This window comes from Mya arenaria, chromosome 2, assembly GCF_026914265.1.
Source record: "Mya arenaria isolate MELC-2E11 chromosome 2, ASM2691426v1".
NCBI lineage: Eukaryota > Metazoa > Mollusca > Bivalvia > Myida > Myidae > Mya > Mya arenaria.
Genome location: NC_069123.1, coordinates 7,287,544 through 7,307,663, shown reverse-complemented (window position 1 = coordinate 7,307,663; position 20,120 = coordinate 7,287,544). Strand labels below are relative to the sequence as shown.

Genomic DNA, 20,120 nt, shown 5'->3' with positions numbered 1-20,120 from the left:
AAAATTACATAGCAATTTTACCGAACACATTAAAACAAATATTCACCATTAAACTAGTGTTTACATATTTCATTAGCCATTAAGTAATTTCTGGGCTTGATGACACGGTTTTTATATGATATCGCCGTATTGATATATGAACAGTAGTTTTAATCAGAAATAATTGATATTTTGTAGGAAGTAGTTCTTTATTTTTTACAACACATATCCTCGTTGAATAGCACTGTAAAGCAACTCACACATACACTGTGTCATTTTGCAGATTCCCACCTTAATGTCAAGGTTCATACATAGATGCATTGCATTGAGACATAATACATAAACGATGCAGATACTGGCTCAGGATGGATTTTTCAGTGTATGTTATAAACAAAAGTGAAAATAAGATAAATATTTGTATGAGGGCAGCGTTCGCGGATGAAATGATTTAACATTTTGATTATATCATTGATAAACTTGAACTTGAAAGAAATCTTTATCAGGCTCAATTGTCTTTATAACAAAGACCCAAAACAGATTAACACAGTATATCATAATTTATTCGTATCTGCAACGTCATCACTGTGGTCAATTCACAATAGGTACATGTTCGCTAGCCGCGGGTTGCCAATTTAAGAACATGACAATAAAGGCATGTGACAGAAAATGTTACACAAGGCGTTAAAATTCACTGATTATCGCAATCAAGGTTTATGAAACATCTTACTAACGAGCAGGGAAACTTAACGAAAACAGTAGGCGTCGTCATCAATAAGTAACGAAATGTTGCTATTAAGTGCCTTCCACAGTGGAATAGTCGTTTGAAAGACTAAAACATAAAATATTTAAAAAACCGATTTTTATTTCGTTTTAAAGTTCAATCTTTGATAATATATCTATCCGTTGCAACATGTGAAGCTGTAATTAGGAGTTGAGCAACTTTTACTAGAGACGATTTTATCAGATTTCTAATAAAAAAGCCTTTGCATTTTTTCGGAAATGTCCTTACTCAGAATGAATGTTTATGTGTCAAAATAGTCACTACTACCCATTCATCAATATCTTGAGGATTTGTGGTGATTGCAGCTATCTTAAAAAATATAATTTCCTCTTTGTAACCATGAAAGGAATTTAATCTACTAATTATTTCATTATTTTATTGAACATCTTTCTTATCTGAAAAGATACGAAGAACCTACAAGACATTGTTAATTAGGAAGTCTGCGGCATTTTGACATAAAATAACAAAGTTGTATTTGTGAAAGACATTTTTGAAAAAATACAAATGCTTTTTGATCCAAAATCTTATTTCGTAAAATTGGTCAACTTCTTATAGCCCCGAACCATGTCGCAAATGATATACGTTTTATATACTAAATATATTGCTCCTCCAAACTTAACAATAAAATGAACTTTTGAAACGTTTTAATTTTTGGTCCTCCCAACCTAAGACTCCACTCGTTAGTTTTAAGTCCTGAACAATTTCACGGACCATTTATGTTGGTAACGATTTTATTAAAACTTTGTGATATTAAATTAGTTACTAATTATATAATAATGTTTATGAAAAAAAAAACAAACGGCAAATGGCATGTATTCATTTGCACAGATTAGTGTAAATCTAAGCCTAAGATAAATCAATTTTTGAAATCATTACTTACATTTTTTTTGGCAACATGGTACGTTTTATGTCACATTTTGAAATAACTATCAACATAGAGCTTGGTTTGAATTTAAAAATAATAATTCTTTGACCAGAACAGAAAATATTTTATTACATGGAACTATTTTAATTTTAACGTAATATTTACATAATTTACAAATATATTAACATTTCAATTATACATGGTAGTGAGAGACAGCAAAGAAGTATTATTGGTCACATATGAAAGCTGAAATGAAATTGTACGAGAGCAAATCATCAACTATAGTACAACATTCTTATATGGCAGATATCAAATAACTCACATAAACAAATGTGAAATTGAATATAAATGTATGAAAACACACACACACGCTTTTCAGGTTTCACACGTAATTATTTGCTTCGATCTCTGACCATGTCAAACGAGTACGAAAGGGACTCGCTCATGGTTATGTTCCATCTATGATAATATTCATACTTGTTTGGAAGATATTTTCCCAGATGACTATGTACAAGATGAATATATGCATAGAAGCAATTTAGATAAAACTGTAAATGAATATGGGAATATGATGTTAGATTTCTGTAAAATGTCAGGTTTGAGAATTTTAAATGGTAGGATTGGATTAGATGCCAATATAGGAAAATATACTTTTGTTAATGCAGCAGGATGCAGTACTATTGACTTAGTTTTATGCTCAAAAAAGATGTTCTGTTGTGTAAACAGTTTTAATGAGTTAGATCCAAACATTCTGTCTGATCATTGTGTTGTTAGTTTTAGCTTGGTATGTTCACAAATTTGTGGTAATAATAGTCTTTGTAATGAAGATGTGAAAATTGATGATACAGTTGATAATATACCATATAAATACATGTGGAGTGATGACAAAAAGAATGATTATGTTAACACATTAAATAATGAAGAGACTACACATATGCTTGAAACACTGTGTGATGACATTGAAAGTCCACATAGTAATGATGATATTGATTCCAATTTGAAATCATTCTGTAATATTATAGAAGATATATGTTCACCTTTGTTTAAAAAATATTGTGATAATAGTGTTGCACATGTATGTAGAGCAAATGATGGCTAATATTTTGATGATGGTTGTAAAAATTTAAAACACTGTTATTATAAAAATTTAAACATGTATAGAAATTGTCCATGTGATGTAAATAGAAAGAATATGGTAGAATCCAGAAGCTTGTATAAGAGTACTGTGAGAAAAAAGAAATGTATGTATGATAAAATGCAGACTAAGAAATTAGAAAGTGTTAGATTATCAAATGCTAAGATGTATTGGAAAATGTTAAAAGGGTCAGTTGTTAAGGAAGAATGTGGTAATTTGTCAAATGCAGATTTTCTACAATATTTTAAGGCTATTAATGACCCAGATTCAACATTTTATCAACCTGATGAAGATATTTTGTATTTTCATGATAGATATATGAATGAAGAATTGAATATTATGTTTGAAGAATTGAATGTACCATTTTCACATGACGATATTGTTAAGGCATGTAACCAGTTAAATAATGGTAAAGCTGCTGGGCCTGATTATTTGTTAAATGAGTTTTTAAACATGGTATTAATAGTAATAATTTCTTTATTGTTGTATGTACTTTGTTTAATAAGTTGTTGAGTTGTGGATATTTTCCAGAGGCTTTGTCTGAAGGGTTAATTGTACCTTTGCATAAGAAGGGTGATAAGAATGATACAAATAATTATAGAGGTATTACATTATTAAGTACATTTGGTAAATTGTTTACTAAAGTAATAAATAATAGATTAAATTGTTGGGCTGAAAATATCATGTATATATTGAGGCACAGGCTGGTTTCAGAAAAAATATGGGCACAGTTGACAATATTTTTGTACTACATGGTGTTATAAATTATTTGTTAGAAAATAATAAGAGACTTTATGCAGTTTTTGTAGACTTTACTAAGGCCTTTGATTTTTTAGTGAGAGATGTCATTTGGTATAAACTTTTGAAGTTAGGAATTAGAGGAAATATGTTTAATGTTATTAAATCTATGTATGCCACTGTTAAGTCTAGAATTAAAATGCATAATACTATTAGTAAAGATGACTTTACATGTATGATTGGTGTTAGACAAGGAGAAAGCTTATCTCCATTCTTATTTTCTATGTATTTAAATGATATTGAAGAGTATTACATGTTAAATGGTTTTGATGGTATTGATATAGGTATGCTGAAACTGTTTCTGTTATTATATGCAGATGATATTGTTATTATATATATATTGTCTGAAGACCAGTTAAAAAAGGGTTTGTTGTTACTAGAGCAGTATTGTAATAGATGGAAATTAAGTGTTAATTCTACCAAGACTAAAGTTATGATTTTTAAAAAGGGAGGCAGGTTAAGGAAAAATATTGTTTTTTCTTATAAGGGGGTCAATTTAGAAATAGTTAAACATTTTACATATTTGGGTATTATTTTTACCTGTGGTGGTTCCTTCACCACCACCTTTGATACTTTAGCAGGACAGGCATCCAAGGCTATTTTCAAGTTAAACTCATATTTAGCTAAGTTTCCATATATGTCTATTAGTAATAAGTTAGATTTGTTTGATAAATTAATCTTACCAATTTTAAATTATGGATCAGAAGTATGGGGATTAAAGGATTCTATTGTTTTAGAAAGAGTACATTTAAATTTTTGCAAAAGATTATTAGGTGTTAAAATTCAAACTCAGAATAACTTTATATATGGCGAACTTGGTAGAACTACATTGTACACTAGGAGAGTTGTTAATGTTATAAGATATTGGTTGAAAGTTATAAAATTAGATGCTCATAAATATGTTAAAGGTATGTATTCTCATATGTGTAGTTATATTGAAACAAGACCTAATTGTAAATCTTGGGCAAATGATGTGTGTTCTTTATTGCAATCTCTAGGCTTTCATTATGTATGGTTAAACCAAGGAGTTGGTGATGAAAATATGTTTATATCATTGCTAAAAACAAGACTAAATGATATGTTTATTCAGAATTGGATGTCAGAATTAAATAACTCATCTCGTGCAAGATCGTATACAATGGTTAGTAATTTTATGTTACAACCTTATCTGACAAATGTTAATATGTACAAATTTAGAAAAGACATGTGTAGATTGAGAGTTTCTTCACATAGACTGTGAATAGAGTCAGGCAGATGGCACAAACCTGACCCAATACCATATATTGATAGAAAATGTTTGTGTTGTTATGTATTAGAAGATGAATTTTATTTTATTTTAGAATGCTCATTGTATAGTGATTTAAGAAAAACTTATATTAGTAAATATTATTGGACTAGACCAAATGTACCAAAGTTTGTTGAGTTAATGCAATCGGACAATGTTAAAGTGATAGAAATTTAGCTATGTATATACATAAGGCATTTAATGTAAGAAACCAATACCATTATTACTATGAATAATATGTGTTTTTCATGTACACAATGATCTCTCGCTGTCATATACATGTACATAATGCTATATTGTGTCTCTATTATGACATGAAACATGAATATTTATTTATATGATCATTGGTAATTTATTTGACCATTTGATTACTTACATGCATATAATTCTCTATTTGTAAATGTATACTCATGGACATATTGTCTATTGTATTTGTTAATAAACTAAAACTAAAACTAAAAACATCTTTTTGTTTCATTTTGTTATGCAACTGAAAACACTTATATTATAATTATTTCTTCTCTTTCATACCGATATTAAAAAAATAATTATAAATATCAAGACATGAAAACAAAATTAATCCAAATTAGTCAGAAAATTATGAACCGATAAAGGCATCAAACTTAACTTTATAAGACATTGCTAGTCTGGCAGCACCGGTTTTGGACATTTTCTGAACGCTCGTGTACGATCAAACAAAGGCAATTACTATTATTATTATCATTATCATTATTAGTATTACTATTATTATTAATTTTATTTTTATTTATATGTTTTTGATCAATTTAACTTAATCTTTGACGAAAAAGTGCTTGATATGGACAACTTTATATGCATGTTATCATTTAGAGCCGTCTATATTTTTGTAAACGTGTTATGTTTTCTTACATCTAATGTTTATAGTTTTAGTAGCCGCATTTTCAAAATGTCATCAATTTATGCTGCGATACAAAAATTACGTTTTTAAATGCACTGAGCATACGTGAATACGACAATAAATTAGTTATAAGTGATCATCACAAGCATCAAAATTAACTGCGATAACTTTCAGTATTGTCATTGCGTTGATTCAATCGCATCAATTAACATATAAAGCATTTTGCTGAAAAACCGTTTGCAATGCTTTTCAAAATAATGGACTTAAAAGACAAAAAAATGAGAATATATCAGCAATTCACCGCACAGCACAGCAGTTAAAATCACATGGCAATTTCACCGACAACATTAAAATAAATATTCAACATTTAAATATGATTTTTTCATAGCTCATTTGCCATCATGTAATTTTGACGCTTGATGACACAGTTTATATGCTATTGCTGTATTCGTATATGAAAGGAAGCTGCATGCTGGGCTTGATTGTAAAACCAACTATAATAAACAAACTAAAATACTTAAAAGACAGAAAAAAACATACTTGTTTTATATGTATTGACCATTGAGGCGGATGAACATGTACACTATTTTTCATTTCCAAACAAATATTCCTCTTTATTTTTCTTTACGTTTTTATGTTTGTTTTTGATAATAAAAGCTGTTAAGATCATTTTTATTATGACACAGCAAGGATAAAATAATTAGATGAATTTCAGATTTTTATTAATGATCAAAGGTAATAAATCATTTTCTCAATATGCTGATAATTTCACACATACCCAACCCTATTAAATTATATAATTTAGTTTTATTTCATATAATGAAATAATGCCAGTTGAGTTCACTATAAACAAAGAACTTCTGGTGAATGAATTACTCCAATCGTCACAGATGCCTTTCAGCTTGTCAAACGCGCTCGTAAAATATAGGTTTTGGTGCTAGTGAAATCTGTTACGATCTTACACTGAAACGAGTAATTATCCCATATTCATTTGGAAAACAGAAAATATTAAGTTTCATGAAAATCTCCAAATAAAGAATAACTTATACTTACATGGTGCTTTATTACAAGCTATTTCAATGAGCCCTTTGGTGCATTACATCAATGGTTTTCTTGTAGCCTTTTGGGACAATAAAATTTCTCTTTCACTCCTGTCATATCGGGTCAATTCTTGGGTAAAATATTTATGTTAAGTCATCATGGTATGTATTATTTACATAATGACATAAGTTTCATCTTTAATGGCCCGTATCCGTCACCAGGGACGTACTTTTAGGCAAACTTGATAGTAGATTTGAGATCTTTGACACACCTTTATGTACTCTTACGGACATAAATTTATTGTTTCGTTTCACATAAAAATTCGGCGGTTATAATCTGCTTGATGGATTATAATTCAAAACCCGTCCACGGGAACACGTACTATGACACGCTATAATGATACTAGTAGTGTTCAAGTCATTATACTCTTACGCCTTTTTGTACTCATAAAAGAATCGGTTCAAGGGAAAGAGGCTATCAGTTGAGCCACCCAAGTTACAATTTTATGACAATAAGAATAATATACAATGAGATTTCTCACATGATATGCCTATGCCTGGGTCACACATTCAGATAGACATCATGGTATGTGTTATTTCCATAAGAACGTATATTTCATTTTTAAAATTCTGAAGTTGTCGTTTGGAAAGTTATCTTAGGCAAACTTGATAGTTGACATCGATATGATGATGATGATGATGATGATGATGATGATGATGATGATGATGATGATATAACTTTTAAAGTTTGCGTCCCTGTGTCCCTTTAAAGCAAATGGTTACGCACTCTGGTTATATACAGTTATGGGGTTACCCATAAAAATCGTATATGTCAGCGTATGTCATAGTTTACCAATTTGATACTGTTCCACTCAGTTTTAAATGACATATAACTCAATACCCGTATAACATGATAACGAACCATGTCACTCTACAATACAATTAGTAGTGGTCCTTGAACTCCTTCGCCATTCTCATACGCATTACACCAGTGGTTTAAGGGGGTAGGAGGGAGCATCCGTTGAGCGCCCCCCTTTTGACACTATGGTATAAAGAATACACATATAATACACCAAAATACAATTTAGGCTACATTCTAATATAAAGCAAACACAAATTAGGGGAGGGGGGAGGGGGGTATGTGTAAAAGCCCCAATTCACTTCATATCAAATTTTAATCCTATATTTTTTCGGTTAAACTGAATTACGCACCCACCGAAACTTCAAATCCTTGAACCGCCAAATGTATGATAACCATTCGATGAAGTAAAACCTATTATAACAAGGGCTTTAATTTGGGACAAAACGGCTTTAAGTGCCGATCTTGCTGTGCGCTTTTCGTTCGACACTAAGTTTTGTCAAGATAAAAAAATAGAAATAAAAACCGCCATGTCTTCACGGAAGAGATTACTTCTAGTTTGTGGAGTGGCCTGTGTTTTGGTTATACTGGGACTTGTCGTCGCACTCATCGTAATATCAGGTATTGTTATATACATGGACTTTTCATTAACTTTTAACCGGCTTTTTGCTTGTTCGTTTATATTTTTATTCCAGATGTGTCTTTGTACCTTGTGACTAATTAAGTAATTTAAACCATAGCATGTTATAAGTATAATAAAAGTCACAAAGGGTAAAAATGTAAATAACATTTGTATTCAAAACCAATCGAAAATTGAATATTTGTTGAATTTCAGTACAAGAGTAAATTTTACTTCACCATGTGATCACAAGTAGCGAAGACTAAAACCAATCATTCAACAATATTATGTTGTTGTTTTTCTAGCTGAAATTCAAAAATTGTATTATTTAATTAGCTTTCATTGGAACATTGTGAAAAATACTCAATGAATGTTGTCATTTGGTGACGTCATTTCAGACAATTTAAACCCGGCAAAGACGGCTTTATAATTCTTCAATTCAATTCACAGCACAGCAAAGAACACCAGTTAAAATAACATGACAATCACCATGATTATAAAATAGGATTTACATAGTTCATTAGCCATAAAGTAATTTCTATGCTTGATGACACAGTTTATATATGCTATTGCGTTATTGCAACATAAAAGGAAACTGCCTTGTGCGCTTGAATGTAGAACCAGCTGACCAAACGACTTAAAGATGTACTATTACTCCAAAGTAAGGTTTACCACATTTAATAATATTGCTTTAATATTCCATAAAGGTTGAATAAATGTCGAAAACAATGGTTCTTATGAAAGATATCGAGTTTAATTTGAAAGAAATGAGCATAAATCATGGTATTTCTACCTTATGAGACGAGACTAGATCACTGTAAATCTTTTAGCATTCACCAATTATTTAATATTTTTGCGTTTTGAACTATTAAATACACGGTAAAAACCTTGTTATCAGTAATCATTTTTGTCCATTTATGCATAATTTAGTAAATAGCTAAAGACGTATGACACAAATTAATTGTATTGATTTTGAATAAAAGTGTCACTTTAATAGATAAAACATACTTGTAATAGATAAAACATACTTGTAATTATGTGTATTGAGGCGTATGTATTTGTAGACTTTTTAATTGCAAGAAAAGTCACTAAATTATGATCTAAATAAATTCATTATAATGCTAGGTCACATAAAAGATATACAATGTATTGTGCTTTTTAAAAATAACAGTTTTTCATCTGTTTAAAATTATTTCAAATGCTGTGCATTGAAATTTGATTATGTATTTAAACTATGACAGAAATAATTCAAGGGAATGTTTTTTTGTGATTTCTAGCATTAAAATTGTCTGAATCGCATGAAAATTTATTAATTACGTTAAGGTATTCTCAAATTGGTCACACTTTTTGAACTTTGTACTGTCTTCTTTTTGTTTGTCTCAAATTTAATACAGCATTGGCTTCACTTGTTGTTTATTAAAGGGACTGTACCCCAGATTGGCACCAAAAAAGTTGTTTTTAAGCCCCTGAATCTGGGCATATTAAAATCGCACCGTCCGTCCGTCAGTCCGTCCGTGTGTCCGGCTCAATAACTCGTGTCCAGGCTGTAACTTTTTTTTAAATAACTTGCCACATGTGTTCAACATACCAAGACCACGTGTCGCGTGCAAGACCCGTGTCCCTACCTCTAAGGTCAAGGTCACACTTTAGTGTTTATTCACAATGGAGTGCTGCATATAAGGACATAGAGTATAGGTTGTCGTGTCCGGGCTGTGACTTTCCCTTGTATAAACAGATTTTAAAATAACTGGTCACATGTGTTCCACATACCAAGACCACGTGTCGCGTGCAAGACCCGTGTCCCTACCTCTAAGGTCAAGGTCACACTTTAGTGTTTATTCACAATGGAGTGTTGCATATAAGGACATAGAGTATAGGTTGTCGTGTCCGGGCTGTAACTTTCCCTTGTATGGACAGATTTTAAAATAACTTGCCACATGTGTTCCACATACCAAGACGACGTGTCGCGTGCAAGACCCGTGTCCCTACCTCTAAGGTCAAGGTCACACTTTAGTGTTTATTCACAATGGAGTGCTGCATATAAGGACATAGAGTATAGGTTGTCATGTCCGGGCTGTAACTTTCTCTTGTATGGACAGATTTTAAAATAACTTGTCACATGTGTTCGACATACCAGGACGATGTGTCGCGTACAAGACCCATGTCCCGACCTCTAAGGTGAAAGATACACTTCGTGTTTATTCACAATGGAATGCTGAATATAAGGACATAACAGTGTAGATTGTCAAGTATGGATGGTATTTTTTATGTACAGAGGCAATTTAAAATAACTTGCCATATGTATTTGACAAGTAAAGGCAAGATCAACTTTTCATGTACTGACCTTGTTCATAGGTCAATGTCACACTCGGGGGCATTCGTCACATACTGTAACAGCTCCTGTTTTCTTTAACGAATCTAAGGACATTTTTTTAATAAACTATTTTACTCTTTGGTATCGTTATTGTAAATAAAATACCAAAATGTTAAAAAAATGCAGTGCAGTGTCGAATCCACTATGCTAAGAAGACTTACTCTTACTGGGTGAAATTTCCAGATATATACCTAACTCGCTTATATCACGAAATGACATCAACGGCAGATTACACATAAGGAATGAATTCTACTCGGTAGACATACCTAGTAATCTTTTTTTAATGAAAATCCACGAACTAACTGCTATTAATAAATCATTTGTAAACCTTGTGGATCATTAGTTAGTAAGTTTCAATGCATTAATTGTACACATCGATACCAAGTTTATGTCAGGTTTCTATAAAAAAAAAAAATTTTCATTATTAACTGAGTACAGCCCCTTTAAAATGGACCTTATAGTGTCTGTGACTTATCAAATATTTAATAGTATTGGTCTGCAACCAAGATTTGTTTGAATTATCAAGGTTTCAAACTGCATTGTGTATGCGATTGGAAAGCTAATCTTGAAAGCTCTCTTAGTATAATTTTTAAAAATAACATTGACCCTGCAAGGTACTCGTATTTGGATGATTCATAAAGATTTGCACAGTTATTTGTGTATAATTGCATTTAATGATACAGGTTACCTTTTTCAAATCTATGATTTAGATTGCAAAGTATAACTTATATAAATAAATATATATTCTAAACTTTTAAGTAATTAGTTAATTTGTCAACTGCGCACCAAAACCCTGAATTTGAATGTATCCGCAAGCTTATGCATCAGTCAATTGTAACCATGCACCCCTCCCCCCCCCCCCGGTCCATGGAAAAGCGGGGACTTTTACTTTCGGTCCAGCCAACGCAAGTTAAAATCCCCGCCCTGCGGAGATGATCTGATGGCAAAGTCCCCTCCATATCCCCCCAGCACCCAAGGGACATTAGGTTAAGCCACATCCACACTGTATTTTCCACGGAGACCCGGCACTGCGGGGCCACCTGAAAGGTAAAAACACGGCCCATTTCCCCGGTATACCCCCGGATGTGGGGGCCGTGTTTACAATTGATTGGTGCATACTGATCCATAGTGATCCAATCTCATGCCAAGACGATTTCTGGTCTGACATCGCCAGGTAAGTTATTCTTAAGCATAAAAAAGCCTGGACAGCATTTGAGAAACACTGTTGTGAGGTTAAATCTTCATTACTTTACTATGCCACAACATTGGGTGATAAGGGAACTTTATTGAATATGTTGATTTTCATTTTGTTCCCTAAATGCCACAAGCCAGATGTTTTACACAAGTTCAATTCTTTCTCCACAATTTTCAGCATGTTAAAAAACCCTCAAAAGTTACATTTGTAAATTATCTAACCAAATACCTTTCCATCAAATATTTCAAATTTATATTGATCTATCAACAATGCATCACCATACTGTATCTCTGACTGATTATTGATTTTCATTCTTGGCTAGGAAACAAAAAGTGAGCTCAAAGCGTCTTCAGAAAAAGAACTTGTAATTTATGCACCAGTCAAATGTAAACACGCACCCCCTCAGGTCTGGGGAATATTTTGAGTTTCAGTCCAACCAATCCCCTATAAAAACCCTACCCTGCCCTGCGGGAACGAACTGGTGGTAAAATCCCTGCCAAATAACCTCGCTCCCCAAGGATCTTAGGTAAGGGTAATTCCCCGTTATATTTTGCGGGAAGACAAAACCACCGCAATCATCAGGCACTGCGAGGACACCTGAACGATGAAAACACTGCCCTTTTCCCTAATATACCCCGAGGGGGGGGGGGGGGGGTAACAATTGACTGGTGCATTATAAGAGTGGAAATCAAAAGTGAGCAGGCAAGATTGTTTTAAAAATGGCGATTGTTTATCACAATGTCATTGAACAAAATGTACTTACACTGAGAATGGCTCCAAGACTTTTCTATGCACATAGGTAAACACTCATCATATTCATAAGCCAGATGCTGTGCACATATTCATACATTTGGCTTCATTTAGAATTAAACTTCATAAATAAGTATGCGCATATTTGGTATTTCTTTATCTCCATTTTGCAAAAATGAAATCACATGATTTTATCAAACGAACTTGTATTGCTTGAAATTCTACGTGTCAAATTAAACATGCTACCCACGGCAAGATGACAATAAATCCGTTTGATGGTGGTAATCATTCAATGGCGACTTTATTGATCAATTTCCTCAATAAAATACGTATAAAATTTACATCATCAGCATCCGGAAGTAGTAATAACATGTACATGTGTGAATCATTCGGCCGCTCTGATCAGAGTGAATGAGTCAATACAGTAGACTGGTACCCGAATTTACTTTTTCTCAAATACACAAGTTGTAACGTTATATACAGGTACGCGGCATATGGTTTTTATTTTACATTGATAATATTTAAACAATCAATACCAAAAATCATGCTGTATTTAAAAAAAGTGCTAAGTGCCATGCAATGATTAGTTAAAAAATAAACTTTGTATTTGAAAAGAAAATATCACGGAAACATGCAAAATATGTCGAAAAAAAGAACATCCCTGTTAATAAATAAATACTAACATTCTATACAAAGGATAACAATACTTTTTTTAAAACCAAATATCCTGGTTGTTAGACCGCACGCTTGATTCGGTTTACGTAACCACACGAGATTTCGAAAGCGCGACGGGCACCGTGGTTAGCTGATACTGGTCTCTTTTCGGATTAATGAGAAAGCGGCTACAAGTCTATCAATTAAGAGCATTGAACGGAAAAATTTCGATGCGTACTTTTCCAATATGTTCATATTCTTATTGCATTTAATCTGACCGTATGCAAGAACATTCATGTAGTTAACCCAATTAACTCACTCGCTACGTATCCATTTCTTGTGCTTCATTAAAAGAACATACAATTAGCTTGTCTTGTTAGGAGAACTATTTTTATTGGATGTTTTCATTGTAATCAGTTCTGGTACTACTTTGATTATTCAAATTCGCTAACGGCAATCCAATCAAAATACAGCGTATGAATACATTACGTCAGTGAACCCCCAGATACGGCTTGAGAATGCAGATCGCGTGTTTACCGCTATGAACTAGGCCACAAGTGCCCTAGTCCAAAAATCTAGGGACCAGTTCATAAATTGCAGAAGAATACTTTTGATATTGTCCACGTTGCTAGATAAAATGTGAAGTACAGTGTGTTCATTGTACTTTAACTGAATACGGTTTTAAAGTATAACGGCCTTGGATATTTCTTTTTAAAAATATTGCTTTTAAATGCCAACTTTTTCCCGAAAAGATGAAGGTTATACGATCATATAACAATTTCCTATATGTTTCTTAATCTCCTTGGCGAGCAGTAACAAAAGGAGTTTTGAAAAAACGATCGATAACATTGATATAAATACAATTGTTTTAATATACCAAAAAAGGATAAATAGATGTCGAAAACAATGGTTTTTATGAAGGATACCGAGTTTAATTTGAAAGAAAGGTGCAGAAAACACAGTATTTCTACCTTATGAGATGATAGTAGATCACAGTAAATATTTTAGCACTCACCAATCATTTAAAAAAATTACGTTTTTAGCTATTAAATAAACGGCTACAATCTTGTTATCAGTTATTCATATTTTCCATAATTGCATTATTTAGTAATGTATGTATGTACTGAAGGGTGTCACTTAAAGTCGGCAGGTTGGGCGCTTTGTTAATGTTCAGTGAGGAATGCTGCGCTTATGAGCGTATATAACGCTATTCAAAATATTTAAATGGCAATCTTTCCGGTGATCCCGTTGTCGGAGGCATGACCCGGAACTCTTAATTGTATTGTATCAACTTATTTCCCTGAAATAGTTTCTACAATGTCATCAATAAATGAAAGGTGGGCCGTATTGAACCGATGCCGTTGCCGTTCGCATAAGGCTTGAAAGTATTGCACAGTCGTAAGATGTTCTTCATGCTGCTATTTCGTGATTGTTTAAGGTTGTGAAGTAGTATGGACTTACAGAAATAAGTGCGACACAGTGGCATTTCTTTTGTGTAAGTGAATTCGCACAACCTTCAACTTTAAGTGGTCTACATACTATTGTGTAAACTACCCACTAAGAGGGACAGCGACTGTTTATATCTGCCGGTTCACCTGATTTAATTCAGTAACGACTGGCTGCCAAATTACTGAGAAAATGTATTGGCAAATTTGAAGTATATTGCCTTGTTATTGGACAAAGAAATATGTTGATCTGTTATTAGAGATTACTCTACAATCGAAGCTGTCGAAAATGAAGATATTATTTTCTTTTCACATTCTTACTAGTTCTGGAAGAAATTCTCTAGAGACATCCCAAAATAAATAATCTGGTCGTCATTTGTCTTTGAGACCGGCCATTATTATTATTATGAATATAACTAGATAGTTTGTTGCTCTTGTTGTGGTCGTTGTTGCTGTGCAGTAGTGGTAGACGTAGTAGTGGTATTACATGTTTAACACCATCAAAAAACGGTCTTTAACAAACTTTGTTACAAACTGACACCATGGCATAGGTCAGGTTTAACTTTGGTAACCCACATCTATTTTTTACGTAATTTTATCTCCTTTTTAACTCCCCCCCCCACCCCCTACCAAAAAAAAAAAAAAAAAAAATGGTGTCCGGACGATAACTCATATACCTGATGACAGGATTGATGGAATTAAATTATTTTGGTACAAATGTTCAACATTAATAAATAGCAGGTCTAATTTGGCTTTTCAAAAAAGTAAGTAAACCACCAATTTGGACGGAGTTATGGCCGCTTTTCAACTTATGAGTTGCCAACATTTGTTGTTTTGGAAGATAACTTATGTCAGGAACATTGGATTTAAATAGCTTTTTAGCGTGTTTAACACTAAAAATGTGGTTACGATCCACCGATGATTAACAAAGTTATGGTCCCTTCTCACTGAAATAGTTATCCATTCCTGTGTCCAGGTGGCGTGTTGGGGTATTCGTCACTCCAAATTTTATTTGTTTTTATATCGTAATTTGAACTCCGGTAAAATATCTCTTTATTAAGAAACTCTTAACAGTGTGATTGAATGAATTATTTTGGGCATGCAACTGCATGTACATAATAGCATTGATGTTTGTGAAAGTCAGTGCTATATGTTTTTCAATTCAAACTTCCTGATATCATAACAACGCGTTCACCTTTTACTAAAACATACGTATTAAACTAATCCTATTACGGCTGCAATCATTTCTTTGTATAATGATTTCGAAGTGTCTCTTCCTGATCGAAGTAAAGTTAGCTCGACGCAGATTAAATTAACTTCGCATATAAATCATTCCATATAAATAAATTTCGTTCATGCTTTTCGATGAAATATGGAGTGTTATCAGTGAAATAACATCAGTGAAAATGTAAACTAAGGAGCGAAACTATCAACTTTAAGAACTACTTTGAAAATCCATTGTAGTACCTTCTCCTTGATCAAAACTAAATACGTCACGTTTGAACCAGAAAATGTTGCCAAAAATAATGATTTGATATTTTAAAAAGGTAGCATAAGTTTGAATAAATATATATTTGGAAATAAACAACTTACCGATATTAGAAAAAAAAATGGTAATCCTGTTTTCCCAACGTTTTCTTGAATTGTGAAGCTGAATATTCGAACGTTTGCTTTCATACAATACAATTTACAGACGATAACAACTGCTCGAACATAAATACGATGTTACATGTATATCATCGATAAAATATCTTTTTGATTTTTTTTTGTCTTTGTTATACGAACTTCCCGGAATATTTACATAACATTTAACAGATAAACTGAGGGTATTACCGCATCGACATCTCATTATTTGTCAACCTAGCTTGGTCTTCACTCTTTACCTGGAAATCGACCTGTCTTCAAGCGAATTAGACTAGTATCTGACCATGAGGGATAACTGAATACCCACGTATCATGAACATATGGTTTTTTTTCTACGACACTCGTGAAAAAATACGATCTTACACTGAAATCAACAAATATCCTTTATATCTTTGTCAAAAGAAATTAATCTTTTTTTTCCGAAAAATAAATCTTTTCGAAAGGGGGATGACACGCGATAAGCGAGGGGAAACTGTAGTTGTAACAATGCAATAAAATAGAAATATAGAAATATTTGAAACAAAAATGCGCATTGATTGGAAGGGTTACACTGCTATCGAATAAAAAGCTACACAGTCTTAAATGACATAAATTTTGATACCTGCGTGCACGAGAACATGAACCATGCCACTCTAAAATGATATTAGTAGTGGTTCAAGTCACTGAACTCTTCGCTATTCTTATACAAAGTTTCAATCAAGCGGTTTCAGTGGGAGGAGAGGGCATCCATTGAGCACCCTCCCCCGGTTTAGATTATTTGACACTATGGTATAAAGAATATACATATAGAATACACCATTTTAGACTACATTTTAATATAAAGCAAACACAATTTAGGGGTGGGGGTATCTGTAAAAGTCCCAAATCGCCTCATATCAAAAGTTATTCCTATATATTTTCGGTTACACTGAATTACGCACCCACCGAAACTTCAAATCCTTGAACCGCCAATGAGTAATAACCATTCGATGAAGTAAAACCTATAAAACCTTATAAGAAGCGCTGGAAAACCCATTTTGGGACAAAACGGCTTAAAGTGCCGATCTTGCTGTGCGCTTTTCGTTCGACACTAAGTTTTGTCAAGATAGAAAATGGAAATAAAAACCGCCATGTCTTCACGGAAGAGATTACTTCTAGTTTGTGGAGTGGCCTGTGCTTTGGTTATACTGGGACTTGTCATCGCAATCATCGTTATATCAGGTATTGTAATAAACTTGGATTTGTCCTCGCAATCATCGTAATATCAGGTCACAGGCATTATCGTAGGTATTTTAACCTTTACACGGCTTTTGCGAGTGCGTTTATATTTTTATTTAAGATGTGTCCTTGTACCTTGTTGCTAAGTACTTAAAACCATTGCATGTTTCTATTATTATAATCAAAATTACAAAGGGTAAAAGACTAAACGAAATATTCCAAAACCAACCGCATAGTGAATATTTGTTGAATTCAATACAAGAACATTTTTTTATTTCACCGAGTGAGCATTTGTGCTGAATATTAAAACAAATGATTCAACAATTTTCCGTTGTTGATTTTTCAGTTGAAATTTAAGATTTTTTTTTAAATTTAGCACTCATTGGAACATCGCGAAAAATACTCAATGAGTGTTGTCATTTTGATGACGTCATTACGTCATTTTAAGCAATTTAAACCCGGCAAAGTGGACTTGATTATACTTCAATTTAATTCACAGCACAGCACAGAACATCATTTAAAATAACATGAAAATCACCATTAAAATATGATTTACATAGTTCATTAGCCATAAAGTAATTTCTATGCTTGATGACATCATTTAAATATGTTATTGCGTTATTGCTATATAAAAGGAAGCTGCATTGTGTGCTTGAATACAAAACCAACTGACCAAACTACTTAAAGATGCACTCTTACTCCCTAATAAGATTTACCACAATAATAGTGTTTTTATATTCCATAACAGATGAATAAATGTCGAAAACAATAGTTCTTATGAAGGATACCGAGTTCAATTTGAAAGAAATGAGCATAACACATGGTATTTCTAACATATGTGATTTCTGCATAGTAGACCACAGTAAATCTTTTAGCATTCACCAATCATTTGATATTTTACGCTTTCTGCTCTAAATTACACGGTTACAATATTGTTATCAGTAATTCATATTTTCCATAAATGCATTATTTAGTAAGTAGTTAAAGGTTTTTCAGTCAAAATTTTTGTTGTTATATAAGTATTGATTTTGAATAAGAGTGTCACTTTAATAGATAATACACATAAAACATACTTGTAATAATGTGAATTGAGGCGTATGTATATATATATATGCAGTCTTTTTTAAATAAAAATAATCCTGATTTTATTACGTATTTATGTTGTTGATAATAAAATATGTTCAGATCATGTTAATGATCCCACAGCAATGATATAACAATGTATTGAGATTCTGGTGAATAAATTACTCCTATCGTCCCAGATTCCATGCAAATTGCCATACGCCACTCGTGAAGTAAAGGTTTTGGTGCTCACTTGATGAGATCTATTACGACCTTACACTGAAACAAACACTCATTTTCTGTTAATTTGGATATCTTTATTAAAACGAAACCTTTAATTTTCATAAAGATCTTCAAATAAACAATAATATATCCTTGCATTGTGCTTTACTTCGAGTTATTTCAAGGCTCCCTTTGCTGCATAGCATCGATGGTTTTCTCGTAGCCCCTTCTCATATGCTATGGCTTTCCCTGGGTAGCACATTTAGTTGGCACCATGGTACATGCATTATTTACATAAGAAGATATGTTTCATTTTAAATGTCCGAATCTGTCATCAGGAAAGTAGGCTTTTGCGAACTTGATAATTGAATTTGAGTTGTTTTGACACACTTAATGTACTCTTACTATCATAAAAGTTAAAGATGTAGATCACTGTTACACTGCAGTCAAAAACACTCATTTTAAATGACATACAATTCGATAACCGCGTGCATGTGAATTCGAACCATGCCACTCTACAATGATATTAGTAGTAGTAAATGAACTCTTTCCTCATTTGCATACGCATACCATAAGCGGTTCAAGGGGGGGGGGGGGGGGCATCCGTTTAACGCTTAAGATTTATTGACACTATGGTATAAATAATATACATACAGAATACAAGAACATACACCATTTTAAATTACATTCTAATATAAATAAAAAGAAATGAATTGGGGTGGGGTGGGAGGGGAATAGCCCCAATCCCCCTCATATCAAATGTTAATCCTATATATTTTCGGTTTCGGGTTGACGAGAGTGTGACGCACCCTCCGAAACGCCAATTCCTTGATCCACCCCTGTATAATAACCATTCGATGAAGTAAAACCTATTATAAGAAGCGCTGGTAAACCCATTTTGGGACAAAACGTCATTTATCGCAGATCTTCATGCGATTGTCGTTCGACACTAAGTTTTGTCAAGATATTGAAAAAATGGAAATAAAAACCGTCATGTCTTCGCGGAAGAAATTACTTGTAGTTTGTGGAGTGGCCTGTGTTCTCGTTATTCTTGGATTTGTTGCCGCACTCGTCGTAATATCAGGTATTGTGTAATATACTACACAAAGAAATGTCTATTTAAGAAAGAGATCCGGTAAAATAGTAATAAAATGTTAAAATAAATATGTGAAAATTGATGAGTCAATATATCAAATTGTCCAACAACAGTTTGTTGGTATATAGCAATTTGAAACTTTTAAACGATTAAAATGGTGATGAATAACACAAAGATAGATTAAAAACAAGAGTCCTTAGCTGGCGTGAAAAGAAGATGGCAAGAAATGAGAAATTTAGAAAT

General features: G+C 32.7%; 1 protein-coding gene across 3 annotated transcripts in view; it reads left to right on the top strand.

Annotated features, from left to right (window-relative positions):
* Positions 1 to 20,120, top strand: part of LOC128242340 (hephaestin-like) — a 123,293-nt gene that overhangs the window by 81,608 nt on the left and 21,565 nt on the right. The window contains exon 1 of one of the 3 annotated variants that reach the window (XM_052959469.1): positions 17,339 to 17,500. The exons of 1 other annotated variant lie outside the window; for it this stretch is intronic. In XM_052959469.1, the coding sequence (XP_052815429.1) occupies positions 17,392 to 17,500 (109 nt within the window). In that variant the 5' untranslated portion in view covers positions 17,339 to 17,391. Of the gene's footprint in view, positions 1 to 17,338; positions 17,501 to 19,706; positions 19,866 to 20,120 lie in introns of those variants that run through there. One more of the 3 variants, XM_052959463.1, reaches the window with a different exon arrangement.